Source organism: Portunus trituberculatus, chromosome 24, assembly GCF_017591435.1.
Source record: "Portunus trituberculatus isolate SZX2019 chromosome 24, ASM1759143v1, whole genome shotgun sequence".
In the NCBI taxonomy this organism is placed as follows: Eukaryota; Metazoa; Arthropoda; class Malacostraca; order Decapoda; family Portunidae; genus Portunus; species Portunus trituberculatus.
In genome coordinates, this window is record NC_059278.1 from 8,388,563 (window position 1) to 8,414,597 (window position 26,035).

Here is a 26,035-nt window from a genome sequence, read left to right on the forward strand (position 1 = left end):
TATTTTATATTATCTGTGTATATTAATAGGAATATTGTATGTATTATGGTGTAAAGTATTATTAGATTTTTTAACCTAAATAGAATTATGATGCACTATTCTAGCAGCATTTTAACATAATAAATAAATGGATGTCACAGAAAAACAAGAAATGCCAATAATCTACAAATTGTAATTTATTTTCTCAATTCATGTCTTCTCAGATCCTTTATAATGTGTTCATGAATGGTGGATTTTTTGGTATTAGTTAAGTGACAAATGTGGAAAAAATAAATCTATGAATTAGTACACAGAACATTAACTTTGTGGTATTCCACAATTTCTTTAAATCATACTCTAAAATTAAGACAAAGTTTAATAGGATAAATAAGCAAGAAATTTGTAAGTTCAAATGCTGTAACTTCACTAGCTGAAATGCTCTCAATTTTAAAAATCCACTCAATGTTTGTTATAAATAGATAAGAAGGAATCTAATATCTACAGAAATAATGATATAAAAGTTATTGGCTATCCAAAGAAAACAAAGTATGTAACTTTAAGGAATTCTTATGCTTGAATTTCCTACCATGTCATTATTATCAGGCATTACCTTTGTCACTGCAGGTTGTGTTGCAGCCCCCACACATCCCATGCCTTACTTGTGGTCATAGTTCATTGAGATTCTCTAATCTCATGACTTGCATCACAGGGTTTGTGACAATGTTGCAATGGGACTTCTCTATCCACCTAACAGTGAATGGGTTAGTCTTGATACACTGACACCATTGTATTTGCCATAACTGGGTGCAATAACAAAAAAAAAATATCAAGATAACTGATAAATCGATAATAATAACCTTGTGATAAATGATAATCAATAACTGGCAATTAATTTACCACCCAATGTGATAAATTCACAAGTTTGGTAATTGTGAAAACAATATTGTTATTATAAATGAAAAAAATAGAGAAGCCCAAGTCTTTATATTTATCTTTATCTTAGAAAACAAAAATTGAAAAAACTTCCAATTCAATATTTATTCTCTCCTCGCTGATGATAAGTACTGTTCAAAAGTTAAAATCTTCAACATGCTCATGTTACAAAAACTAAAATTATTGATAATCGCTAGTTTGGAATCAAAAGTGTTGGCAATACTGATGAATCAATAACATAGGAAAAATATTTATCTGAAAACTGATAATCTGATATCTTTAATCTGAAAACTGATAATCTGATATCGTTATCATGATAATTCATTGTGATAACACCCACCTATGGTACATGCTGATCAACACTGCCATAATACCAATAAAATAAAATCATCACTTTCCCCAATAATGTATCACAGAAATGTACAAAATATAAAATAATATATATATTAAACTTTTACATTCACTCAAGTTTTATCTACCAACAACATTCAGTTAGTGTATTTGGGATCTTGCAGCAAATGTGCATCCTTACAGGATTAAAATGTAAAGGCAATCTTGAGCAACTGACAACATTATGGTCTCAAGTCCCTTCCCCTCACCCATAGCAGAGTATGCCAGGATTCATCCACCTTATTCTGCAAGTGGACGGGATAGTCAAATTCTGATGTCAGTAAAAGAATGTGAAATGAAGGTCAATATTAAACTCAAATATCTAATAATTTCCCTCTCAGAGGTATCTCCAAAATACACTAATTAATTTGTTCCATGAGCAAGAGTGAATGTATAATATGCTATTTGATAAAAATATAGTTTTATAGTGCTATCTGTAAATATGTCATCTTAACAAATACTTCAGATTACAGTACTATATGTATAAACCTTACAGTTTACTTTCATATGCCAATCTTCTGTTGTCAATGTGCTGACAAGTATAAATATGCCACTATTAAAGTTTAGCAGCTTGTAGTGAAACTATTACTTTGTTCAATATCATCTAGAAAAAAAAAAAATCAAAGCTGCAATTAAATTATATTGCAAACATATTCTTAAGAAAGGTTTTTTGGAGAGTCTTTTAACATGTGGCACAATAAAGCAGGTCAATAGAGCACCCATGCCTCTGTGGCTTCACCAAAAAGGACACAATATGGCATTCCCTCTCTTAGTCTTGCAAATGTCCACTACTCCACTTACATCATGCAATTCATTAGAATAAAATCATTCAAAATATATTCTTAGATCAAAGCGTTCTAATATAATCTGATATTGACAACAAATAAAATATTTTTGAGCAACTGGTAATATGTTTAGTCAGTGGCTCAGTTTTTCTAGTTGTACAAAAACAGAACTAATTGCCTGGCCTGAAATAATAATAATATCAGGAAGAACTTTGCAAAATGAACACTTATTTTCAAGATGCAATAAAAAATACATAAAAGTTTATATCCTTGAGTTTCAAACCTCTTCTTTCTTACACTAAAAAAATATGACTGATGGTGATGGTAACACTGATCTCTCCTCACCACAACAGGACAGGTCACCATGCACCTGAACAAAGTGTAATATAAACTACAATATCCTGTACAAAAGTTTCATTATAAACTGGAATAATTAATTCATTATCTATCTGTACAAAGAATGCATCATTTCTGAACTGATGTTACCTGGAGTCTTAAGTACTATACAAATTGGTGACTGAGGGCTGTTTCAAAGCAGTCTTCCCTCTCCTCTTCTTGTTGCCGTTCTTGTTGGGGAACCTCTAGATGTGCATCTATCATGTCATCATCTCCACTGAGGTGCCGCACAGCTGAGCCAATCATGTTGCTTACCACACCAACAATTCCCAGACTGCTCAGGGCTTCCACTACATCCCCATCAGTGTCTGATGCATCTTCATTGCTACTGGCTGGCTTACTTCCACCATCACCACCAGTAATTCCACCACCATCATTCTGGAGACAGAAAATTGTTGTATACCTACTATTATAAAGCAAACATCTCAAATGAACTAAAATATACCTACTGTTTATCACCCAAATATCAGAGGGAAGAATAGAAGAAGATAAGAAAATGTAAATATCTTACCCTTCAAAATTAAATGCAGATTTTCATTATCCCTTTTATATATCAAATAAATCTGCTACTGTTGCAAGATTGTCATTATTTCCACATCTGCACAAACAGTAGGATAAATGCGATCATATCTAGAATAACTGCTAATAGGAGTTTGTATCAATATCTATAGTTATGAAAGAAAAAAAAAATGCATATGATTGATCGATTTGTGCTTATTGCATATTTACTTAACCACATGTTTCATATAAATTCTAGCTGGTTCCTTTAAGATAAGCAAGTGAAAAATGTTGAGGATATCATGCTTTACATGTGTATAAGATGAGAAACAAAGAAGATAGATGGTGAGATTCAACATACTAAATTATTCCCAAAAACAAATTAAATAAAATTAAGGAACTGAGCAGCTCTTAATGTAATGCAAAGGCAAATATTTTTCAAGCAGTCATATCACATTAGATCAGCTTTGCCTTTCCCTGTATCTTTAAAGCAACTTTGTGGCCTCAGCAAGAATGAAAGAAAACTTTCTATGTGTACATGCAGTAATTTGCTGGGGTTTCTTGCATAAGTAATTACTAATATCTACACACTTTATCAAGATATTTCACATTTTTCTATATAGTAAAAAATACCAAGGAAATTACTGTTTCATAATAATCTTTCTCTTCACTTTTAAATGACAAAGTATACAAGTATGCAACAGTGGCATCTGTGAACAAGCAGTTGTCTACATTGCAAGGCAAAAATTTTTCTCACCCTAAAGAATATTTATCTTCTTTTACAAATGGAGAATATTAATCCAGCATACAACCTTCTGGCCAGATTGAAACTATCACTACCTTATCAAAAGCCAACTTTGGAATGCAGGTGATATATTGTATATGTACTAAGTTTACACAATAAATATTGTAAAAAGAAAAATAAAGAAATGTACTACTAATGTTATATTGTAAGTATAATGGAAGATAATGACTGAAGGGTTAGTGAGGTTACTCATATTTCTCAGCATTTTCATGAATATGCAGTGGGATACTTGACAAATGATGTATTTGACTTATAACTTCTGCTATTCTGCCAGATTTTTATTTTATTTTATTATTTTATTTTATTTTTTTATTACAACTAACTGGGCATATGATTAACTCATCACTTGGGTAAATACAAAATTTTGATTTTTGTAACTTTCCTGGTACATTTTAAAATGGTATTATAAAGTGGCATTGTAGGAAGAAAATATTGGTTATAAGCAATTAACTGCGATTTTAAGTGATGAACATTTTTTTTCAATCTAATACTGAAATCTTGCCATGTAAGTATTTTTGCTTCCAATACTGATTTTGAAATGGACACTAGTACACAAGTGTATTTTTTTCTAGATATCTACCCAATTTAATTCATTATTATTTACCATTTTAATATGTCTCTATAGTATGGCTGCTAATCTTTAAATATAGATTCTTTAAACATATAAAACACATAAAATCATGAATATAAGAACTGCCATATCCAAACCAAAATTAGCTTATCCACAAAATGGAACTAAGGTACCTCTATCTGAATACCACAATAGACAAATAGAGATCTACATCTGTGTTCTAAATTCAACACAGCCAGCTCCTTTTCACACAACAACAATGAAATTACAAAAACATCAACAATTACAATTTGTACTTACCAAAAAGTCCTTAGATTACATGACTAGAAAAGCATACAAGTGCACATATGCCACACATCAAACAAGCTCTATGATCACACCTGATATATCTACCTGTTGTTATGCAAGAAATTAACCAAAATAACTTAAAAGTAAGTATGTATTAGTAGCAGCCCAAGAGTAGGATTAAATAATGAAAAACATGCTCAATGTTCAAAACTTAATGTTAGATGTAACAGCAATCTGTCATCCCAAGCAATATCCTTGTCTCTTTCCCTCTCCTACATCTGAGTTGATCATGCAATTAATCTTTTCCACATAATTCACTAAGTAAAACATACGATTGATCCAAAAGGAAAGTAAACAAAAAAATAAAACGGGTTAGTAATTTTAATAATCTAAAAAAATCATACTTTACACTGTTATAAAGAATCCTTGCTACATGCAGGATTATTTCATAAAAGACATACTAAAATCAGCATTGCCATATAAAGGAAGGACTTTTATGGTAATAGGAAGGTATGAGATGGGCTACATTAATAGAAAAGAAAAGAGGAGAAGCAGCAGTCTAGAAGGTTTGACAAGTGAAGAATTACTGAAGAATTACTAAGATAAAAAAAAAGCAATATCATGATTAATACAATGCTGACAACTAAAGGTAGAGGAACAAGAAAGAAACACATTTCTTTGGCATAAAATACAACAAACATCCATGTATTCTAAAGTAGGGAATACACAACTGATGACAGGTAATTCAGCTAAATAAGTAAATGTATTCATAATGACTGAGCACACTTAAGACAGAATGACAAATGATACCTCAAAGCAAACTGAACATAACACTGGCATGACCTAAAAAAAAACTCTGTGTGTGTGTGTGGGTGTGGGTGTGGGTGTGTGTGTAAAATATGACAAAGATGAAACCAGTTGAACCATCCTATAAAGCAATTAAAAGAATTAATTCAACATCATCAAGAGAGTTTGCAAGGCAAGAATCCTATGGATTCCATAGAACCATATCCACAGATGTTATAGTAAACTTTTTACGAAACCAGAAGCAGATCAAATAAAGTCCACATGTATCTACTGTACACGTACTGCCTATACCACATCACAAACACTTAGTACCTGAGACAATGTTTAGGGAAGCACATTTCATAACAGAATATTTGCATACTAATTAATCATGGTTATTTTGTGCAAAAGCATTTAATAAAACACAAAAACTAGTTAAATAAGATGCACTTCACCAGCAGTGTATTAAGAAGCATACTGATATGCAACTACTGTGTGACTAAAAAACACTGCCTTTTGTAACCCCACTATTATCATCATAATATTTCAGTTAATTTAACTACTTCCTAAACAATATGCTGTTCAGAAATTATACAGCATGGCACTTGAGAAAAGAAAGCAAACTCTGGAAAGTTTATGTATGTTAGTCTGTGTGTGCATATGCATGTTTAGGAATGCATGTCAATGTGAGGCTACCTTCTAAGATGTTTATCAGCCTACTAAGGGCACAATGTTGCTGTTCTCCTTTATCACAAGGATCAGTGTGTATGAAGCAAGAAAGATCACACTCATCCACAGAGTGATTATGGGATCTCTAACTTCTTACAAAGATAAAATAAACAATCATGAGTTCAAGACCCTGATGAACTTTTCACACACACATACACACACTTTTATTCCTACAATGATGCATGGCATGAGATTTTATCTCGGATAACTTTTGTTCTTTAAGGAGAATGTCAGCTACTTAAGATCATTTGTTCTATGTTGACCCTAATTTAGTCCTGTTCACAAAATGCTCATCCATTTTTCATGACCGGTGTAGTATCACTTTTGCTCTTAAAGAAGTAGCACCGACAAATCACATTCACACAATATGAACTGAAAAATATCTCATTACTCACGATTACAATACTACCAACATTTCCCTAAATCAATGTATACATCAAGCTAACATTTTCATAAAGATAACTGTACCCAAGACAAGAGTCAGCCTGTTCTCATTATAAATACAAAAACAAAGAACCAGAATCTTAAGTCCCCTTCTTTTGCCTCCATGGGTTACCTTTTACAATATACAGTGGAACTTTGGTTGTTGAACATCTCCTTTTCAAACAAATCAGTTGCTGAACAAAATTTTGAGTTCAAAATTGACCCATTGTCGTACTATAACTCGATTGGCGAACAACCCACAGCTGATTTCTGGTTGAAATACAGCTGAATTCAGCACACACATGCTTTTCCTGTAGCACCCATCCTCTATCAAATGCTTTTGTGTATGTACCTCTCAGCTAGAATAAACAAAGAATCATCATTACTATATATAGTAATGGTGTCTAACTGACAGCAAGACAGCATATGCTGATCTTCCTGATGATGTTTATCATGCATTACTAGCTGTTCTGGGAATGGGTGAGGTGCCTCTATGTAGCAATCAGCTATGATGACATCATTAGCCAATATGGCAGCCCAAACAAACATCTCATGGAATCTTATGACTTCCAAGACTTGCCGTACCACCTTGGAGATCATTTTCTTGTGCTTCACATTTGTAATAAAGTTCTTTTATTTTCAGTTTTTCTTCATGTGGGTTGAACAGTAGAATCATTTCCAAGATTCTTTGCTGGTACAGCAAATATCAGGAGTTAAAGAGATTTTGGGAGATGTTTTTTTGGGGCCACCATATTGGCTAATGACATCATTGTAGCTGATTACAGCACAGAGGTGCCTGTTCTAGGAAAGCTAGTGATCATTGATAAAAGCTGTCAGGAAGATCAGCATATGCCATCTTACTGTCAGTTAGAAGCCATTACTATGACAAATGATGATTCTTTATTCCAGTTGTGATGCACAACAGCTTTAGATAGAGGAGCAGGGAGCATGGGGTACATGCCCTATCACTCTCTCAAGCACAATCCTTGGGTCCAGGAACAGATTAATCTATTTTACATTAATTCCTACAGGTAAAATGGTTAAAAATCCATGGTTCCACCGTACAAGGATTATGGTGGCAGTATTTTTGCAACAAATAGTTATGCAGATACTATGTCCCTCATTTCTGCTGTTCTATTCAACGATTCCTATGCTCAGTAATATGTGTAAGAAGATAACTACTGGACTAGAATATGTAATATGAAAATGGTTTTGAGACAATATCTTAAGTCACATTTAAAACTGTGCAAAAAAGTGATGAGTGAGAAGCAATACTATGACTATCACCTGGAGATTGGAGCATAAACACTTTTCTTTGTATGGTTCCACTCTATCCCCTTTATGAAGTACAGAAGCTGATTTTTCATCACTGATAAAAATATATAAAATACTACAAATCTATTTCATAAGTTAATTTGATGATTAATTTTGCCAAACTAGTTACAACTATATACACACCTATACTGTCACTTCTCCTAAAGAGAGAATATGATGAAGTGGGATGTTAATTCTCTGAATTCACAACCAACAATGAAGGCACCATTACTCCTTCTCTATAGGTAGTTTGTTAAAACATTTTGTCCATAACTATGTTTAGAATATTCATGTAAAAATACTTAAAACTAAATAATACATAATCTCTATTCTTCTCTATACACATATATATTTTTCAATGTGAAAAGACTATCACAATCAAAGTATAATACAAAGTAGTGCTTATAATATTTTCTAGATAATTGCTGACTATTTGTCAATTATATAAGATTATGCATCACTCTTTATTCAATATAGTTGTGATTTTACCACAAGGCTGCACTAATAAGCCATTGTGGTCAACCAGTAGTGGAGGAACATGAATAAAAAAATAAATAAATAAATAAAAAGTTATCTATTTATTCACTTTTTTCACTGAATGGCTGATAACTATTGCTTGATCATTAATCTTGTCTCTTTTTCCCCACATTCAAGGCTCTCCATGGATCTTCAAAAGTTAAATGCCACTTTTTGTTTTTCATGATTAATCAAACTGATACTACCCTACACCATAGAGAGGATAGATTATTAAAGTATGCTATATATTTCAACATGACACCAGATCTGATCCTTAATCCCCATGGGAAGGCCATGGATGGTCATTTGAGGAAGAAATCTCATAAATCTTTCTGGTCTTCTTTCACTAAATAGGAATGTTAACAAAGATGTCCTCTCATGAGAAATTATTAAACTAATGCAGAAATACCCAGATTTAGATTCTTCCCTTTACAAAGAAATGCACTGTATGACTTCATTTGGGTCATGTCACCACAGAAATACTGAGTAACAATTACTTAGCTGGTAAATTTTTGACATTGATATTGTGCAAGTTTGACACTTACTTACAAACTTTTATACCTATTTTTGCTAGATAAGTCTGTCATATCATTATATGGAAAATGTCTTATATCTCCTTAGCACAGTTACCCAAGCATGTAATGTTAAATGGCAAAGCACATCCTCAGACATCACTCAACTCACTACCACCACAATCACCACCACCAGTCAGTCCCTTATGTCACAGCAATCACAGCACCTCCACATTTAAAAGATCATTAAAATATATTCCATTATTTCATGCATAACTAATTTTCTATATAAAAAAAATGCATAAAGATTATTAAAATATAAGCTACCTATATACTATATAACTTGTCAAAGATAAATTATTATGAAATATTTAAGCTACGATATTTAATATCATTTTAGCACATTTTTTTTCTGAAAAAAACATTTACCACAGTAATAAGAATACCAGCTACACAAATTGTGAAGACATAAAACTCATTTGGAAAATCCAGAGGCAGTGACACAACCAGTTTCAATGTAAGTAGGACATACCAATCTTTGTTGTAAAATTTCTAATAGCTTTGTGATATTTAATTTTTCTTTTTTTTTCAAGCACAGAATGAAGAAAATATAGTGACTTGTGCACGACCAAAATTTCCTGTAGAACATCACTGTCTAAGGGACTTTCCATGGAATGAAAACACTTGTGACTGATAAGAAAAAGATGCAGAGGAGCCATTAGTGGGGAAAAAAGGTTTTGACACACTGGTGAAGGAAAAATAGGGACACAAGATGTACTAGAGGCACACCAAATGTGAAGGGTGGAGGGAGGGGGGGGACAGATCACTTCACCTGGGGAGGCCATGGGGGAGAAGGCTGAGGTTCCTGTGGTGGAAGGTTGAGTACTGTCCTTACTGAGTCTGGCACACAAGGTGAAGACCGGACTTGAAGATATATTGCCTCAGCCTTCTTCAGAGTGCCATCAATGTCAATGCGAAGGGAAATGTCATTGATGTGCTGTAAGAAGAAAAATAAATCCTGTTACCTGTATGTGAACATTTGCTAGTTTATGCTTACCTGTAAATTATAAGATTTTGACAAGTTCCAAATACATTACAGTTTAAGCTTAAGGTTAGTGTTTTGTTCTACGAATAAAGATATCATTATGTGTACCATTATAAACCAATAAAAACTAGTTTTTTTATAATCTCCTTTTGAAATTTTAAACAATATATCATCTTCATATAATGAAAAATGAAACCAAAAACATGGTAAAATTTTGAATTTAGGATATAAGTAGATCACAACAGAGTAAACCCTGCTTAAGTCAGACCTGAATACCCCAAAGATCGATTAATTCAGACACTTTCCTGATTTTTTATTTATTCATCTTTACATTTTATTCTGAGTGCACTAGTAGGTAATTTTTGCCCTTTGATGAGTCATTTTAAGTAACTCAGCTTATATACTAGCTAAATTATCTCTGATAGCTCTTACATCGTCTGAGTCACTTGAGTTGTCTAAGCCGCTTGAGATGTGAAGCGGGTGTATGTGCCACAGTACTGCTGGCTCCAAAATCAGAGTTTACACAGCTGATTTAGTAAGCATACATTCGTATTTTACCTATCTCGTGTGTATTTACCTAGTTGTACTTCTACCTAGTTGTAGTTTTACAGGGCCTGGGTTTTATGCTCATGTGGCCTCGTCTCCATATCTACACTTATCCAATCTTGCTTTAAAAGTATGCACACTCGTTGCAGACACTACTTCTTCATTTAAACTGTTCCACGTCTCAATACATCTTTGCAGGAAACTATATCTTTTAACATCTCTCAGACATCTTCCTTTTCTCAGCTTTTTACTAAGCGATCTTGTGCTTCGGATGTCATATTTTTCTCTCAGGATCAGTTTCTCATTATCCACTTGGTCCATTCCGTTGATCAATTTATAAACTTGTATCAGATCTCCTCTCTCCCTTCTTTGTTCCAGGGTTGGTAGATCCATAGCCTTTAGTCTCTCCTCATATGTCATCCGTTCAAATTCTGGAACCATTCTTGCAGTCATTTTTTGCAGTCTCTCCAACTTCCTTATGTGTTTCTTTTTATGAGGGGTCCACACTACTCCTGCATATTCCAATCTGGGTCTTATTATAGTACTTATCAAATTCTTCATCATTTCTTTGTCCATGTAGTGAAATGATACTCCAATATTCCTTAGCAAATTATATGTTTCTTTAAAAATCCTATCAATATGGCTTACTGGTTGTTTTCTTCCATCGTCACTCCTAAGTCCTTTTCCTTTTTTACTTTCTCCAGTTCTACTCCATCTCCCATCTTATAGAATCCCACGGGTCGTCTTTCACTCTTTCCCATTTCCATGACATGGCTTTTGTTCACATTGAATTCCATTTCCCACTTTTTACTCCATTCCCAGATCTTATTTAGGTCTTCCTGCAGTATTTCACAATCCTCTTTTTGCTTTATAACTCTGCACAGTTTTGTATCATCTGCAAACATATTTATGTAGCTGTTCACACCTTCTGGCATGTTGTTAATATAAATGAGGAAAAGTATTGGTGCCAATACTGACCCCTGTGGCACTCCGCTTTCTACTGCTCTCCACTTGGACTTCATATCTTTAACTGTGTGTGTGTGTGTGTGTGTGTGTGTGTGTGTGTGTGTGTGTGTGTGTGTATTTACCTAATTGTAACATTGTAACATACGGAAAAGAGCTATGCTCGTGTTGTCCCGTCTCCATATCTATTAATGTCCAGCTTTTTCTTAAAATCATGAATATTCCTTGCGTTGACCACTTCCACGTCTAAACTATTCCATGCTTCCACCCTTCTATGAGGAAGCTATATTTTTCACATCTCTCCTATAAGTGGCCATTTTAGTTTTTCCCATGCCCTCTCGACATTCTTCCATTCCACATACACAGATCTTCCCTATCCATTTTTCCATGCCAATCATCACTCTGTATATTGCTATCAGGTCTCCCCTTTCTCTTCTGTTTTCCAGGGTTGGAAGTTGCATTCTTTTCAGTCTGTCTTCATAAGTCAAATCTCTTAAGTCAGGCACCATTTTCGTTGCAGCCCTCTGTACTTTCTCTAGTTTCCTTATGTGTTTCTTTAAGTTCGAGCCCACTGTATTGTTGCATATTCAAGCCTCGGTCTTATCATTGCAGTAATTATTTTCTTCATCATTTCTTCATCTAGATATCTGAACGCCACTCTTATGTTCCTCAATAAGTTCAATACTTCTCCAATTATTTTGTTTATATGTCTCTCTGGCGATAGGTCATTGGTAATTGTCACCCCAAGGTCTTTTTCTTCATGACTGGTTTTATGTCTTCATTTCCTATCTTGTACATACTCCTGATTCTTCTTTCACTCTTGCCAAACTCTATTTTCTTGCATTTTGTGTGAACTCCATTTGCCATGTACAGCTCCATTTCCATGTGTGTCCAAGTCTTCCTGGAGTGTGTGTGTGTGTGTGTGTGTGTGTGTGTGTGTGTGTGTGTGTGTGTGTGTGTGTGTGTGTGTGTGTGTGTGTGTGTGTGTTGTGTGTGTGTGTTCACTGTTTGATCTGCTGCAGTCTCTGACGAGACAGCCAGACGTGTCCCTACGAAACGAGCTCAGAGCTCATTATTTCCAATCTTCGGATAGGCCTGAGACCAGGCACACACCACACACCGGGACAACAAGGTCACAACTCCTCGATTTACATCCCGTACCTACCCACTGCTAGGTGAACAGGGGCTACACGTGAAAGGAGACACACCCAAATATCTCCACCCGGCCGGGGAATCGAACCCTGGTCCTCTGGCTTGTGAAGCCAGCGCTCTAACCACTGAGTGTGTGTGTGTGTGTGTGTGTGTGTGTGTGTGTGTGTGTGTGTGTGTGTGTGTGTGTGTGTGTGTGTGTGTGTGTGTGTGTGTGTGTGTGTGTGTGTGCCATTTATATAACACCTATTTATGCAAGTATTACACATATCATTTCAATAATTAAAAACAGCAGGCATGCAAAAAGTGTGGAGAGGAAAAAGACGGGAGAAAGAGAAAGAGAGAGAGAGAGAGAGAGAGAGAGAGAGAGAGAGAGAGAGAGAGAGAGAGAGAGAGAGAGAGAGAGAGAGAGAGAAAAAAAGAACTTGGATTTTTAATAACTTATATTGGCTTTTCCTAATTGGTCCGACTTATGCAGGGTTTAATGAACCTTAATTTTCAATTATTTAACAAAGCAGTAATTAGCTCATTACTTTCCTAAAAAGTCATCACAGACTTTTGAAAACACATTAGTGCTTATTACAAAACAGGAGAGCCACTGACTCATACCTTGAGGATCTCTGTGAAACCAAACTTGTTCTCCATGATGGTGTCCTTCTCTGTATCCAGGAGAGCCACAGCTACAAGTAGGTGGAAGTTGGGACAGGGATGACCTGTCCACAGCACCTCCCATAACCTGAATGCATTCCCTACTATTAACATACATACCTATTATTACTTCATGTATGGACACATCTGCAAGCACACATGCACATATGTGCACATGCACATACACATACACATACACACACACACACACAACTTTATTCAAAATCTTATAAGTTCATATTTATTTTGTCACATTTATAAACTTTGACCTTCCTCCTGGCCAAACAATAGTATTCAGCATTATTGTTTTCTTTAATTTAATACCAAATAAGACGTTTTGCAAAATACAAGACCATAGTGGGTAGGGAGTTTTTATGGGGACATACCATTACAAGGTGGTCAGGAGTTTGCTTAAAGGGCACCATCAAAAATTTCCAGATTTTTAACATACATAGGGATGCCTCTGTTATGCATTTTGACTATATAGAAACACAATCTTTAAAGACTATTTTAATTCCAAACCAAAGCAAGTAAATAATTTTTAACCTCTTCATTTGCTTATCTTCTGTAGGGATCCTGTTGAAATCTTGATTTCACTTGAAAGTGCTGTGTTACTGACTTTTAGACTTCAAAATTATTTCTTTAACAATACCAAAAAGAATACAAAAAATGTTTCCAATTATGGAAATCCCCAAACTTTCTTATTTTACTTTTCCTAAATCAAAAACCTTTTTGCTAATGAGTAATCCTTCCATTCACATTCACATATACTAACTGCATATAGTTTTGTTATTTTCACTTAAAATTTTGCAGCCATTTTCAATATATTCAAACAGATACCAAACACATAACAAAAGGAATACTAGCTGGGAGACTTGTATTACCTGAGTGTGTTAGCATAGCTGAGTTCCCTTTTGAAGCGAACAAGGAGCCAGCGGAAGCAGAAATAAAAGTTGGCAGAGTCCCGTGCCTCCAGGTAAGACATGAGTTCTGGGTCAACTAGCCTGACAATCTGGTGCATGTCCTTTAATTGCTGCTTCATCCCTGACTGGTCCATGTCAAAGTTCCGGTACTAAGGGAGACATACAAAAATGATGAGGGACAGCAATTTCCACACACACAAACAGAGAGAGAGAGAGAGAGAGAGAGAGAGAGAGAGAGAGAGAGAGAGAGAGAGAGAGAGAGAGAGAGAGAGAGAGAGAATGATTGAAATGAGCTAGCAAGACAGATAATTGAATAATTGAGAGAACATGTGGTAGAGAATGGATCATAATAGAGGAAAGAAAAGGGATAATAATGGAAAAAAAAAAAAGGAAAGGAGAGAGTGAAGGTCATAATGAAGAGATAAAAGATAACAAAATCAGAAAAGGCATATTACAAATACAGGCAAGAAATGGAAGATAGGCAAATAAATAATGAGAAAACTAATTAAAAATAAGTTTACATTGTTAAACTATGGAGCACATACCATTTCTTAACTAAATTTTTAAGATTAATTACTCCTCCTTTTACAGGTTACTTTCCTCCATTTTAATTCTTTTTTCCATTTCAAAACTATGCTTTCATTCAATTCAGAGCACTTTCTTTAGTATCATCTTTCTTCTTTTCCTATTCATATCCCTATACTTATCCACACTTTCTCAATCTCTTCATCCATTCCACTATAGCCTTCATTTTCATCTTTTCCTCTCCTCTCCATCATTGCACTTACCACCATGTCCATGTAGCCAACAAAGCACCAAAATGCTGTGGCCTCATCTTGTGTCACATACAGGATTGGGGCCAGAAGATCACTCATCCCTTGCACATATCCCAGATCAAAGTTGTACATCACAAAGGTCATGAGAATGTCATGTAGGAGTGTCACATTGGGGTTGTGTTCACCCTCGAAGAATGGATGGTTGCGGTCAGTGCGATTGACATCTTTTTCTGTCGGAGTGGTGGAGATGGTAAGTAAGTATTTTAAGGGTAAAGGTTAATTCTATTGAATAAAACCTGAAATGCCAGAAAATCTGAATGTTAATATATACATGCATATGTGTCCAGTCTTGGTTAACCTCTTCTATGGAGAATAATTCACAAAAAACCAATGGAAGTTCATGGCAGGTTAAGCCTGCTATTTTCTCAATCTGGAGAAACTCCTGAATCATGATTTACCATTAAAAAAAAAACCACAATGGAAAGCATGCAAGTAAATAATTACATATTTAATGTCCTATGAAATGTATCAAAATCTTTCTCTACGGTCCTTATAAAAAAAAAAAAAAAAAAAAAAAAACAAGCATAGAAAGGGAGTCACATCCCATTCTTGGCCAAACTCAACTTATTGTATATAAAGCTATTTTCATCCTCCTTTTATCCAGTGGTAGTGGATGCAAATCCCTAACACTGCAAAAAGTAAGGCAGAAAGTCCTAACAAGTAAAATGTTTCCTTGCTCCAATTTACACTTCCAGCCAAGGGTCCAGAAGCACAGGCTCAAGAAAAAGCAGGGTAGGGAGAGTGTGACAGGGAGATGATGTCTAGCTAAGCTGACCAACAGCCACTCGGCAGACAGTCTTGAGCAATGCATACCTAGCAGCCAATCAGCTGGCTGGCAAAGAAATGACCCAGACAAAAGTCCCTTTGCAAAAAACACATTTTTGTGATAGATTGCTTGCTTTCTATGAATCTACCAATTTTTTGCATACAACATGGATCTACATCGTTATATAGCTTAACACTACTGAAAATATAGTGCAGCAATATCTGGCCATTATTCTGATGAGGGAAGTCCCATACCAGGCCCATAAGGAGTGAGTGGTGCAGCAAAAGCAAGAATATGACAGGCACCTCACATAAGAAAAAGTTTGGGATAGATAGTGGTCTAGTACATTAGTGCCAACAATAGCTGTAACCACCAGGGTAACATGTTAATAACTTTTGATTTACAGCTAATTTCATGAACAACAACAGCAGAGATAATCTTCATCTTCATTATTGAGTGAATACAAAAGTAATGTTTACTGTACAGTGGAACCTCAGATGATGAACTTAATTCGTTCCTGATGGCCATTCACGAACCAAAACCATTTTCCTCATAGGAATCAATGTAACACTAATTAATTTGTTCCTGGGCCCCAGGGATGCATTTGAAAAAGCAACTTAGCATGCACCCTGTGGTTCCTGCAGCACATATCCTCTATCAAATGTTTTTGTGCTCCTCTCAGTTGGAATAAACAAAGGATTGTCGTTGCTATAGTAACAGCATATAACTGACACTTAGACAGCACATGCTGATCTTCCTCATCATATTCATCAAGCATCACTACCTGTCCTAAGGTGAAGTGCTTCTGTGTTGCAATTAGCTGTGATGACAAATATGGCAGATCAAACAAACATCTCACAGATTCTCATGACTTGTCATACCAGCAAAGCATCTTGGAAATAACATTTTTCTAGTGTTCCACATTTGTAATAAAGTTTTTATTTTCATTTTTTGTGTGTGGATTCAACAGTAGCACTATTTTCAAGATGCTATGCTAATATGGCTTTCTTTGTTTCTATTGCAATACACTTCAGCTTAACACCACTATCATTAACACATTTCACTTTCTTGGGAGGTATAATAAGGGCCTATTTAATGAAAAAAGCAAAAAAAAAAGGACAACACAACAAGAAAACTTCATGGTGTGGTACACCACAAGAACAACTGATACTCCATACAACACCATCTTGTGCCAAAGCCAGCAACTCTGTTTGTGGTCCAAGACAAAATTTCTTAAGAATGGGGAGTTTCCAGAACTAATCCACCAAATGTCACCGCTGCTACATGTCCCCTGCTAATATGTGAACCGAGGTTCCACTGCATTATTGTCAGAAACACTCCAACACAAAATGATAATTTTCTACAAAAAATACATTCAAATGTTGGAGGAAAAAAAAAAAAAAAAAAAAAAAATGTAATAGTTTTAAGTTTCATAAATAACATAAAAAAGAACAAAATAACTAAAAAAATAACTGAGTTACACAGCTTTGCCAAATTCTACATGATTTTGACATTTTTCGTTGTGGGACATGAGCTTCTTTCTATACGCCGCACATCACATTTGAACCATGTTAAAAAAAAAAAAAAAAAAAAAACAATTAAGATGTAGAAAAGAGGTTTCAACAACAAACCATCTACACACTCAATAGCCTTTCACATTGTTAAAATTCACCTACCTATGAGGCTTCTCCGGTCTCTGAAGCCACCAAAACGACTTTCCTGGTCCTCAGTGATAGTCTTCCACTGTTGCTTCATAATGTAGTACAGATTCTCCCGCTCCCGCTTCCTTTCTTCTCGTTGGGCGTACGTCTGGTTCCACACATAGTGCCCCAAGAGATAACACCACAGCTCTCGCCTCAGATTGGGATGAATTCCCTATTGTATGGAATGTTTATTAATTTTAGCTGCAATGTTTTCTTTCCACTTGTTTGTTGTATTAAGCAAGAGCAAAGCATCCTCATTAATTCAGTCTTAAGTACTGATTATAATACTCTTCTTCCAATCACTCACCCCTCTAAAGATGCGCTGCTTCATTTGGTCCACTTCTAGCACTCTGCCATCATCGTCTACATACTCCTGGAACTCACCATGAGTCATTGGGGAAAGCCGTTCCACCTCAGGCCTCTCATTCAGGAACCTCTTTTTGGTCAACAGCTCATACCCTGTTGGAATCACACACAAATCAAATTACCTCTCAGTTTTATTTCAACCTACTGGTCCAAAATTTGGGAGGCAAACTCAATTTACCCCTTTAGAGACATTTGTAATGAAAACTTTTTGATATAACAATAAAAACTCAATGAATCTTGACTTTTTTTTCTAGGTAAAGAAAATATAAGCATACACCTACCAGGTTCAAGATCTTCAAAGCCATTAAGACTGTGAAAGATTTCTGCTACATCATCTTCTCTGCTCTCTGCGTCTCTCACATAATCCTCCACTCCAGTATACACTGAGTGAAAATATTAAATTAAACTTTGTTATTATTAACATTCATATATCAGTTTCATATTATTCCCTTACTGTTCATCAACATAAGATCACAGAGTAAAGTAATTGTTACAAAGAACTCTGGTATCCCAGCAGCCTGAGTGGACAGTGTATCTCTAATTTCTTTTTCACTTAATGGTAAGATATGGAATACCATCAAAGGAACAGTTAAATCCATTAGAGCTGGATATATATGCATCATGTAACAAAAGAAATTTAAGTTCAAAACTTTTTCTACCTTGTTCACACAAAAAAATTGCTTTGATTAGTATCCAGGTCATTATAAACACTATTTGCCACTCTAGTCCCATCTATAATGGCAATCAACATGAATTATGTATAGCAATTTAATTCAGAAGTTTTTTCTAACATTTAGAAGCAAACAGTTATTGTTAATAGATATTGATCTGATGTAAATGGGCTGTTGAAAATATTAGGTTTAATTTCTTGGTTCCATTTCTCTTTTCCTTTATGAATGTGAATTTATAATTAGAAGAGTTCATATTTTGGTATCTTGATATATTTTTCAATTGCAATAGCTTAAAAAGATATATCTTTCATTTACAATTACTTCAATGAAAGACAGTGTCATACCTAGATAATAACTTCATATCCTTTATGTGACTGATACTGTTCATGCAGTTGATGAAAATTCTCCGAGATGCTGTCATTTGCTGCACACCACTTTTCGTGTCTTAATATTTGTATAAATTATGAATTACAAATTAACATTTGTATAAAATCATGAGATTCATCATTCACATATCTATTCCTGCTAAACAGGTTTCTCCATAAAAGGACAATAAACCTGTAGATTTACATTTACACTTTTTATTGACAGACAGAAATGACAGTAAGCATGGAGATAAAAGAGAAGACTATGTGATGGAATAATTATACAACCATACATGCAATCAAGGCTTATATGTAGAATGGAAGACATAGGTCTAGAACCCAAACAGTCTCAGTAATGGATGGTGTAAGTATAATAGTGCACCTGAAAAACTTGGTATATCAAGTAAAGGTGAGAATACTAAATATGGTGGGATCAAGAGGATCAATAAACAGAAAATAAGGTGGCTTGGCCATATAGAAATAATAGCATGAGATTAGATGACTAGAAAATATTTACATACATGTGTGTGTGTGTGTGTGTGTGTGTGTGTGTGTGTGTGTGTGTGTGTGTGTGTGTGTGTGTGTGTGTGTGTGTAGTTTACCTAGTTGTAGTTTTACAGGGCCTGGGCTTTATGCTCGTGTGGCCCCGTCTCCATATCTACACTTATCCAATCTTACTTTAAAAGTGTGCACACTCGTTGCAGACACTACTTCTTCATCTAAACTGTTCCACGTCTCAATACATCTCTGCAGGAAACTATATTTTTTTATATCTCTCAGACATCTTCCTTTCTCAGCTTTTTACTATGCGATCTTGTGCTTGGTGTCATATTCTTCTCTCAGGATCAGTTTCTCATTATCCACTTGGTCCATTCCGTTGATCAATTTATAGACTTGTATCAGGTCTCCTCTCTCCTTCTTTGTTCCAAGGTTGGTAGATCCATAGCCTTTAGTCTCTCCTCATATGTCATCCCTTCAAGTTCTGGGACCATTCTTGTAGCCATTTTTTGTAGCCTCTCCAATTTTCTTATGTGTTTCTTTTTATGAGGGGTCCACACTACTCCTGCATATTCCAATCTGGGTCTTATTATAGTATTTATCAATTTCTTCATCATTTCTTTGTCCATGTAGTGAAATGCTACTCCAATATTCCTTAGCAAATTATATGTTTCTCTAAAAATTCTATCAATATGGCTTACTGGTTGATTGTTTTCTTCCATCATCACTCCTAAGTCCTTTTCCTTTTGACTTTCTCCAGTTCTACTCCATCTCCCATCTTATAGATTCCCACAGGTCGTCTTTCACTCTTTCCCATTTCCATGACATGGCTTTTGTTCACATTGAATTCCATTTCCCACTTCTTACTCCATTCCCAGATCTTATTTAGGTCTTCTTGCAGTATTTCACAATCCTCCTTTTGCTTTATAACTCTGCACAGTTTCGTATCATCCATAAACAAATTTATGTAGCTGTTCACTCCTTCTGGCATGTCGTTAATATAAATGAGGAAAAGTACTGGTGCCAATACTGACCCCTGTGGCACTCCGCTTTCTACTGCTCTCCACTTGGACTTCATATCTTTAACTACCGTCCTTATTTCTCTCCCCCTCAAATAATTTTCTATCCATCTCAATGTGCTTCCTTTTAAGCCACCCTTCTCCTCTAACTTCCACAGTAATCTTGCGTGTGGCACTTTGTCAAACGCCTTTTTTAAATCCAAATAGATGCAGTCAACCCATCCTCTCTCTCTTGTACTCTATCAACTATTCTAGAATAGAAACTCAATAAATTAGTTACACAAGACCGTCCTTTTCTAAAACCAAATTGGCTATTTGATATTAATTTGTTGTCTTCAAGGAACTCGATCCATTGTTTCTTTATTATTCTTTCACACATCTTGCATATTACACTAGTTAGTGATACCGGTCTGTAATTTAAAGGTTCTTCTTTCCTTCCGCTCTTATATATGGGAACCACCTCAGCTCTTTTCCATTCTACTGGCACTGTTCCATTTTCTATTGAGCATTTTATGATGTTGTATATAGGACTGTGTGTGTGTGTGTGTGTGTGTGTGTGTGTGTGTGTGTGTGTGTGTGTGTGTGTGTGTGTGTGTGTGTGTGTGTGTGTGTGTGTGTGTACATATATATTTTAAGGTTAATAATCCTTTGTCCTTGTCTACCTTCAATAACCTTTCAGAATATGCTGGAAATCCACTTAAATTTTATCCAACGTATCACTCGGATAACTGTAACCCTAAGTCAATAACTTATAGATAAGCAAATAAATAAACGTAAGACTACAAAAATTAAACAGAAAAGGGATTCTGGTACTTATTCAAGCACCAACTTACAGACAGCATCGTAGAACTTAGAAAGAGCACCAGCAGTGGTTGTGTAAGGGTCACGCTTGAAGTTGTTGAAGAAGCCCCAAACCCGCTGGTGTGTGGTGGGAAAACTGTGTGCTCCCCGTGCTGCACTCGGGCCTTGGCGTGACGGCACAAGGTTCATGGCTAGCAGCTCTTCATCCTGGGCTGCCTGCTTCTTGTCACTTACCAAATACAAGTTGCAGTCTTTCTCAGACCTGGTGATAACATGGAAGGATGAACAAGTAAAGCAATGTCAAATATTTTCACTTCCTATGCACTTGCTACATATTAGTCATTCCAATTTCTCTCTGCCACTAGATCTTTATCTTCACTCACTTTTTCACAGCCACATATCTGAGTAACACCTCCACAAAGCACAGGACTGAACCAGAGTGGAAAGCCAATGCTGGGTGAGTGGTTCCATCCCGCTGAATCAACACCAGCGATCCATCCTGCCCTAACTGGATACGAGATAGAAAGGAATAATGCAAAAGGTCTTCATGTTGTTTTTGTGCAATATTCCTCATAGCACTGAAAAACATGGTTTATACATCCAGTTATCATTATATGTGGGATTATATTCGGCAAAACCCTTACGCTGTAAGAATCTGCATAGTGTGAACCAATCTTTACATCATTTATATGGGATTACGTATGAAACTTAATATGTTTCACTTGGGCTAAAAGTTTTCACTGAGCATGAAGAGAAGCACTGAATGACGAATCAAAGTAGTTTCTTGCAGGCAATGATAGTTGAATCAAATTGATGGTCCACGTTGGTACACAAAAAATGGTTTGAGTTGGTTCACCATGGTTCACCAGGTGAGCTGAGTCAGTGATGGTGAATGGTCCAACTTGAAAATGGCAAAGATGGCCACACACCATTAGAACACGTGACACACTTAGGATCATTGTAAGAATATGAATCTGCACAATAAGCTGCACAATAAGAGTCTGAACATAACTACAGAGGCTAAATATCTTCAATTTTTTATCACTAGCATTTTTTTACAATTATGTTCAACTGATCTTTATAACAAGGCAGAATACTCACCCGGTAACTCCGAAGGTCAATGAGTTCTATGGAAATCGGACGCACATTTCGCCTTGGTGTGGAAATTTCAACAGAATCTATAAAGCAAAATCATACCAATAGATTGATACAAAGCAAATAATAACAATTACTTCATAGTTGTACACTTAATAAGGCACCTGCAGAGTTTCTTCCACCAGCTGATCAAAATACAGCCATGCAATACACTACTCACCTGATATATTATGGTGTGTGAAGGTGACTGCAGCAGAGTTGATCACTGCCCAATCACTGTCAGTTGAAGCCTCATCATCTGTGCACCGCCACTCCAAAACTACCCCATGAGGCTGTAGGGGGTAGACATAAGATAAGAATGGTTGAAAGTAGCACATCACAAAGCAGACATCCAAATTAAAATACTAGCAAACCAGGTAGTCACATATCTACACTACTCAATGACAAATATCTCACCTTTTCTATGATCCGTAGTCGACCCCCAACCTTGAGTTCGTCTGATGAGGTGGGAATAGTGTACACCTCATCCTGCTCGTACACCAGCTGTTAGGAGGCCCCAGAAATGAAAATCATTTATCCTTAATTTTACAATTTTATCTTCAAATCCAAGAACTTTATTGTTTTTTTCCTGGTAAAGAATCCCCATTTTTCCCACAATCCCAGATCTTGACTTATTAAATCCACGGTCCAGATATACAAGGTCTTCCACCCGGTTGGCTTATTTTGGTCTCCGCCACGCATATACGTCACATGAGCACCAGTCAACGTTCACCTGTGGCTCGTGTACTTGAATTCAAATTTTCTTTCACCCCCCTCACGGCCCCTTTTTGTGGATGCGTGAGCTTTCTGCCCTGTTACTACCTATTACGAGACCTAGAAAACTAATTAGTAAGGCCCAAATCTCAGTTATTTGTGTTTTTGCGAGGGAGAATAACTCAAATCTAGAAATTGCCGCAGACCCGGTAGTAACCGCTACTATCCACGCTACACAACACACACCCAGATTCTTTGATGGTGTGGGATTGTTTTTCTTACTATGGTCTTGGAAAATTAGTGTTTTTTGCCTAAGACTGTTCGTATGAACCAAAATAACTACTTTGCACTAATTCTGGATGAGTGTATGGAAAAGTGCAATGTAGCTAAATATCATTTTGTCTTTTTTTTTGTATTATGGCAGCAACACACAGCACAACTATTGGACATTATAAAGAGAAAATAAAAATTGGTCTCAAAGATGGCGAAGTCAGATTATGGCTTGGCACACGGTTGCTTGGGCGCGTGTGACACGGGCAGAGGTCAGGGTCTGACTGGCTAGCTGGGCACCTGCATCACACCAACTCGGGGCCCACGTGAGTCATAGACACGTGACTGTAGATGCGCAGATGGAAGACCTTGTATATCTGGACCATGATTAAATCTATTTCAAAATTCATAAAGTGTACTGCTATTTATGTACTGAACAGAATAAGGGTTATATTTAAAACTTTTAACCTGAAAGTAAGTTGTGAAACTTTTACCCTCCATCTATTGACATACAATGTCATTCGAGGTCTTCAAACAAAACAAACTAAATATGTTCCTCTCTGATTAATTTGACACTCACTGTCTTGAATTATTTATTACATGTTCATATGGAAGCCAAATCTACATCCTTGAAGGTAATGTTAAGTGTTTATTTTCTTCAAAATTATCCATACATCAATTATGATAGTTTTAAATAAGATGGAAATAATTTCAACCTAAATTAAAACCTTTGTAACAATTGATCACTTAAGATATAAATATACACTCAGACATTTTTACTCAATTCAGGAATTCTAACTCCTGAAAAGCACGACGATAAACAACATTCTTACGGCCAGTCTTGAGTTTCCTAATCCTTAAATGTACACTCAATGTCATACCCACCACACCCCGACTTTTACCCATGTTGTGCCACACTGAGCACGGGCCATGCCAACACTTGAACACATCACTCAGCACTGCACTAAACGCACACGTACCGTAACACTACACACTTCACCAGGATCAGCACTTGAAAACCCTCATGACTATCAGAGAAGGAAGTGACAACAGCTTAACTACGACGCAGGGAGCAATGTCAGCCCTCGCTTTGTACCTTTCACACACTCCCATGCCCCTCCCACTCCCCATCCTAAGCCTCACCATGGTGGGAGAGTGAACCCCAATGCTGCTGACACCTGAAATATATTATTTACTCGCTCACTTCTTGGTATATTTTGTTCTATCACTGACACTCACGAGAACTTCGCCCATCTTTGTTTACTTCCCAACAGGTGATGACTAACTGCGGAACCCAGACCAATGGTGGCGCAGCACATTTCCCTCCCCTCCCTGATTGGCCGAGAGCTGGCTGACCCGCGCACGCCGAGAAATTATGAGTGGAATACAAATTAAGTGATAATTGTTAAATAAAGAAGGCAATTTAAAAGTACAAATAGAGTAACAGAACGGAAGGTAATAGGGAGATCCAAAGCATAATATCAAAAGGCTGAAAAAAGGAAAGAGAGGTGTATGGTCGGTATGAGGAAGAAAGAGAAAAATCATAATAGTGAGGTATATTAAATATTAAAAACGATATAAATTAATTTACAAAAATATATGAAGAAAAATCAACCAAAAAACATGCAATGCTAAAAAGTAAACAGGAAGCATATAGCACCGTAAACCAAATCATGCAATAATAGAAAATAAACAAGAAACATGGGACTTCTCGTCGACATTCACAGCAAATTAGAATTTAACTGGTTGCGAATCAGCATAGACAGTGTTGCATCATAAATAGCAAAAGAAATACTAATTACAATAAATAAATAGATAGATAAATAAAAATCAGTATGGCGTGGATTAACTGGATAAGTAGTGGATTACACACACACACACACACACACACACACACATATATATATATATATATATATATATATATATATATATATATATATATATATATATATATATATATATATATATATATATATATATATACCTACATGTTCCGGCACACACATGGAATTATAATTAATGCCAGGAATCAAGACCGACACAGTTTTTGATAGTTCATAATATGTCTTGACAGCTTAACACCCGAAAAAATGTTCTTTAATGGACAATTAATTAAGGTAACAAACCCATGATGATTGAAAATGTACTCACTAGATACAAATGATCGGTAGGAAGAGGAAGAACAGCCAGGGAATTGGGTGCTTGATACTGTACTCTCCAGACCCATTTGTCGTGGTGTCCTCTCCTAATAATAAGGCACATGATAGTAACTAAATTTCACTGATCCTTTTTCAACCCTGTCTAGGCGACTTCTGCAGAATGTTCATAAACGTGCCATGTGTCTATCCCATCATATTATTCCTATTGACATCGCTGCATCATGTGAGTTGTGATTACAATAATATGTTACCGACGAATGCATGATAGCGCGACACTAAGAGATTTTCATGCATTTTCTGCATAAATAGCAAGAAGTGTACAATGTTTTTGTTATGATCATGCAGATAAACAAGTAACAACTATACAACCAAACCTGATGCGACACATGACTGCAGAGAAGTAGAGTATGTGGAAATCAAATAAACAAGGATCGAGAGCTAGGATGGCGGCACGAGGGCGAGTGACGTCAGAGAGGCTTGCGACCTCGTGACAGTGAGTAGAGAGTCTTTTCCTGATTCACAAACACGAGA

The 26,035-nt window shown here is 35.9% G+C and overlaps 1 protein-coding gene across 4 annotated transcripts; it reads right to left on the reverse strand.

Annotated features, from left to right (window-relative positions):
• Positions 1–152: 152 nt before the first annotated feature.
• On the reverse strand, positions 153–25,727 carry LOC123508250 (TBC1 domain family member 15-like). Of its 4 annotated transcripts, none has more exons than XM_045261816.1 (14): positions 25,497–25,727; positions 22,776–22,862; positions 22,540–22,651; positions 22,326–22,402; positions 21,608–21,732; positions 21,257–21,486; positions 18,152–18,253; positions 17,812–17,963; positions 17,478–17,676; positions 14,988–15,205; positions 14,161–14,348; positions 13,238–13,364; positions 9,758–9,922; positions 153–2,861 (listed from the first exon to the last, which is right to left on the reverse strand). In XM_045261816.1, exons 1-14 carry the CDS (start codon positions 25,605–25,607, stop codon positions 2,589–2,591), a joined length of 2,166 nt encoding a protein of 721 aa, XP_045117751.1. In that variant the 5' UTR covers positions 25,608–25,727; the 3' UTR covers positions 153–2,588. The 4 variants fall into 4 exon arrangements, with proteins under 4 accessions (XP_045117751.1, XP_045117754.1, XP_045117755.1 ...); XM_045261819.1 differs by lacking the exon at positions 25,497–25,727 and adding an exon at positions 24,582–24,703; XM_045261820.1 differs by lacking the exon at positions 25,497–25,727 and adding an exon at positions 24,486–24,635.
• Between the last annotated feature and the right edge of the window lie 308 nt (positions 25,728–26,035).

What these genes read in the sequence shown, in the direction of transcription:
- LOC123508250 (XM_045261816.1), bottom strand. Translation starts at nt 25,607, where the DNA reads ATGTGCCTTATTATTAGGAGAGGACACCACGACAAATGGGTCTGGAGA. An exon ending in TTGACCTTCGGAGTTACCGG is followed by an intron (nt 21,733 to 22,325) that starts GTGAGTATTCTG and finishes TCTCGTATCCAG; the next exon opens with TTAGGGCAGGATGGATCGCT. An exon ending in CTTTGAAGATCTTGAACCTG is followed by an intron (nt 17,964 to 18,151) that starts GTAGGTGTATGC and finishes TGATTCCAACAG; the next exon opens with GGTATGAGCTGTTGACCAAA.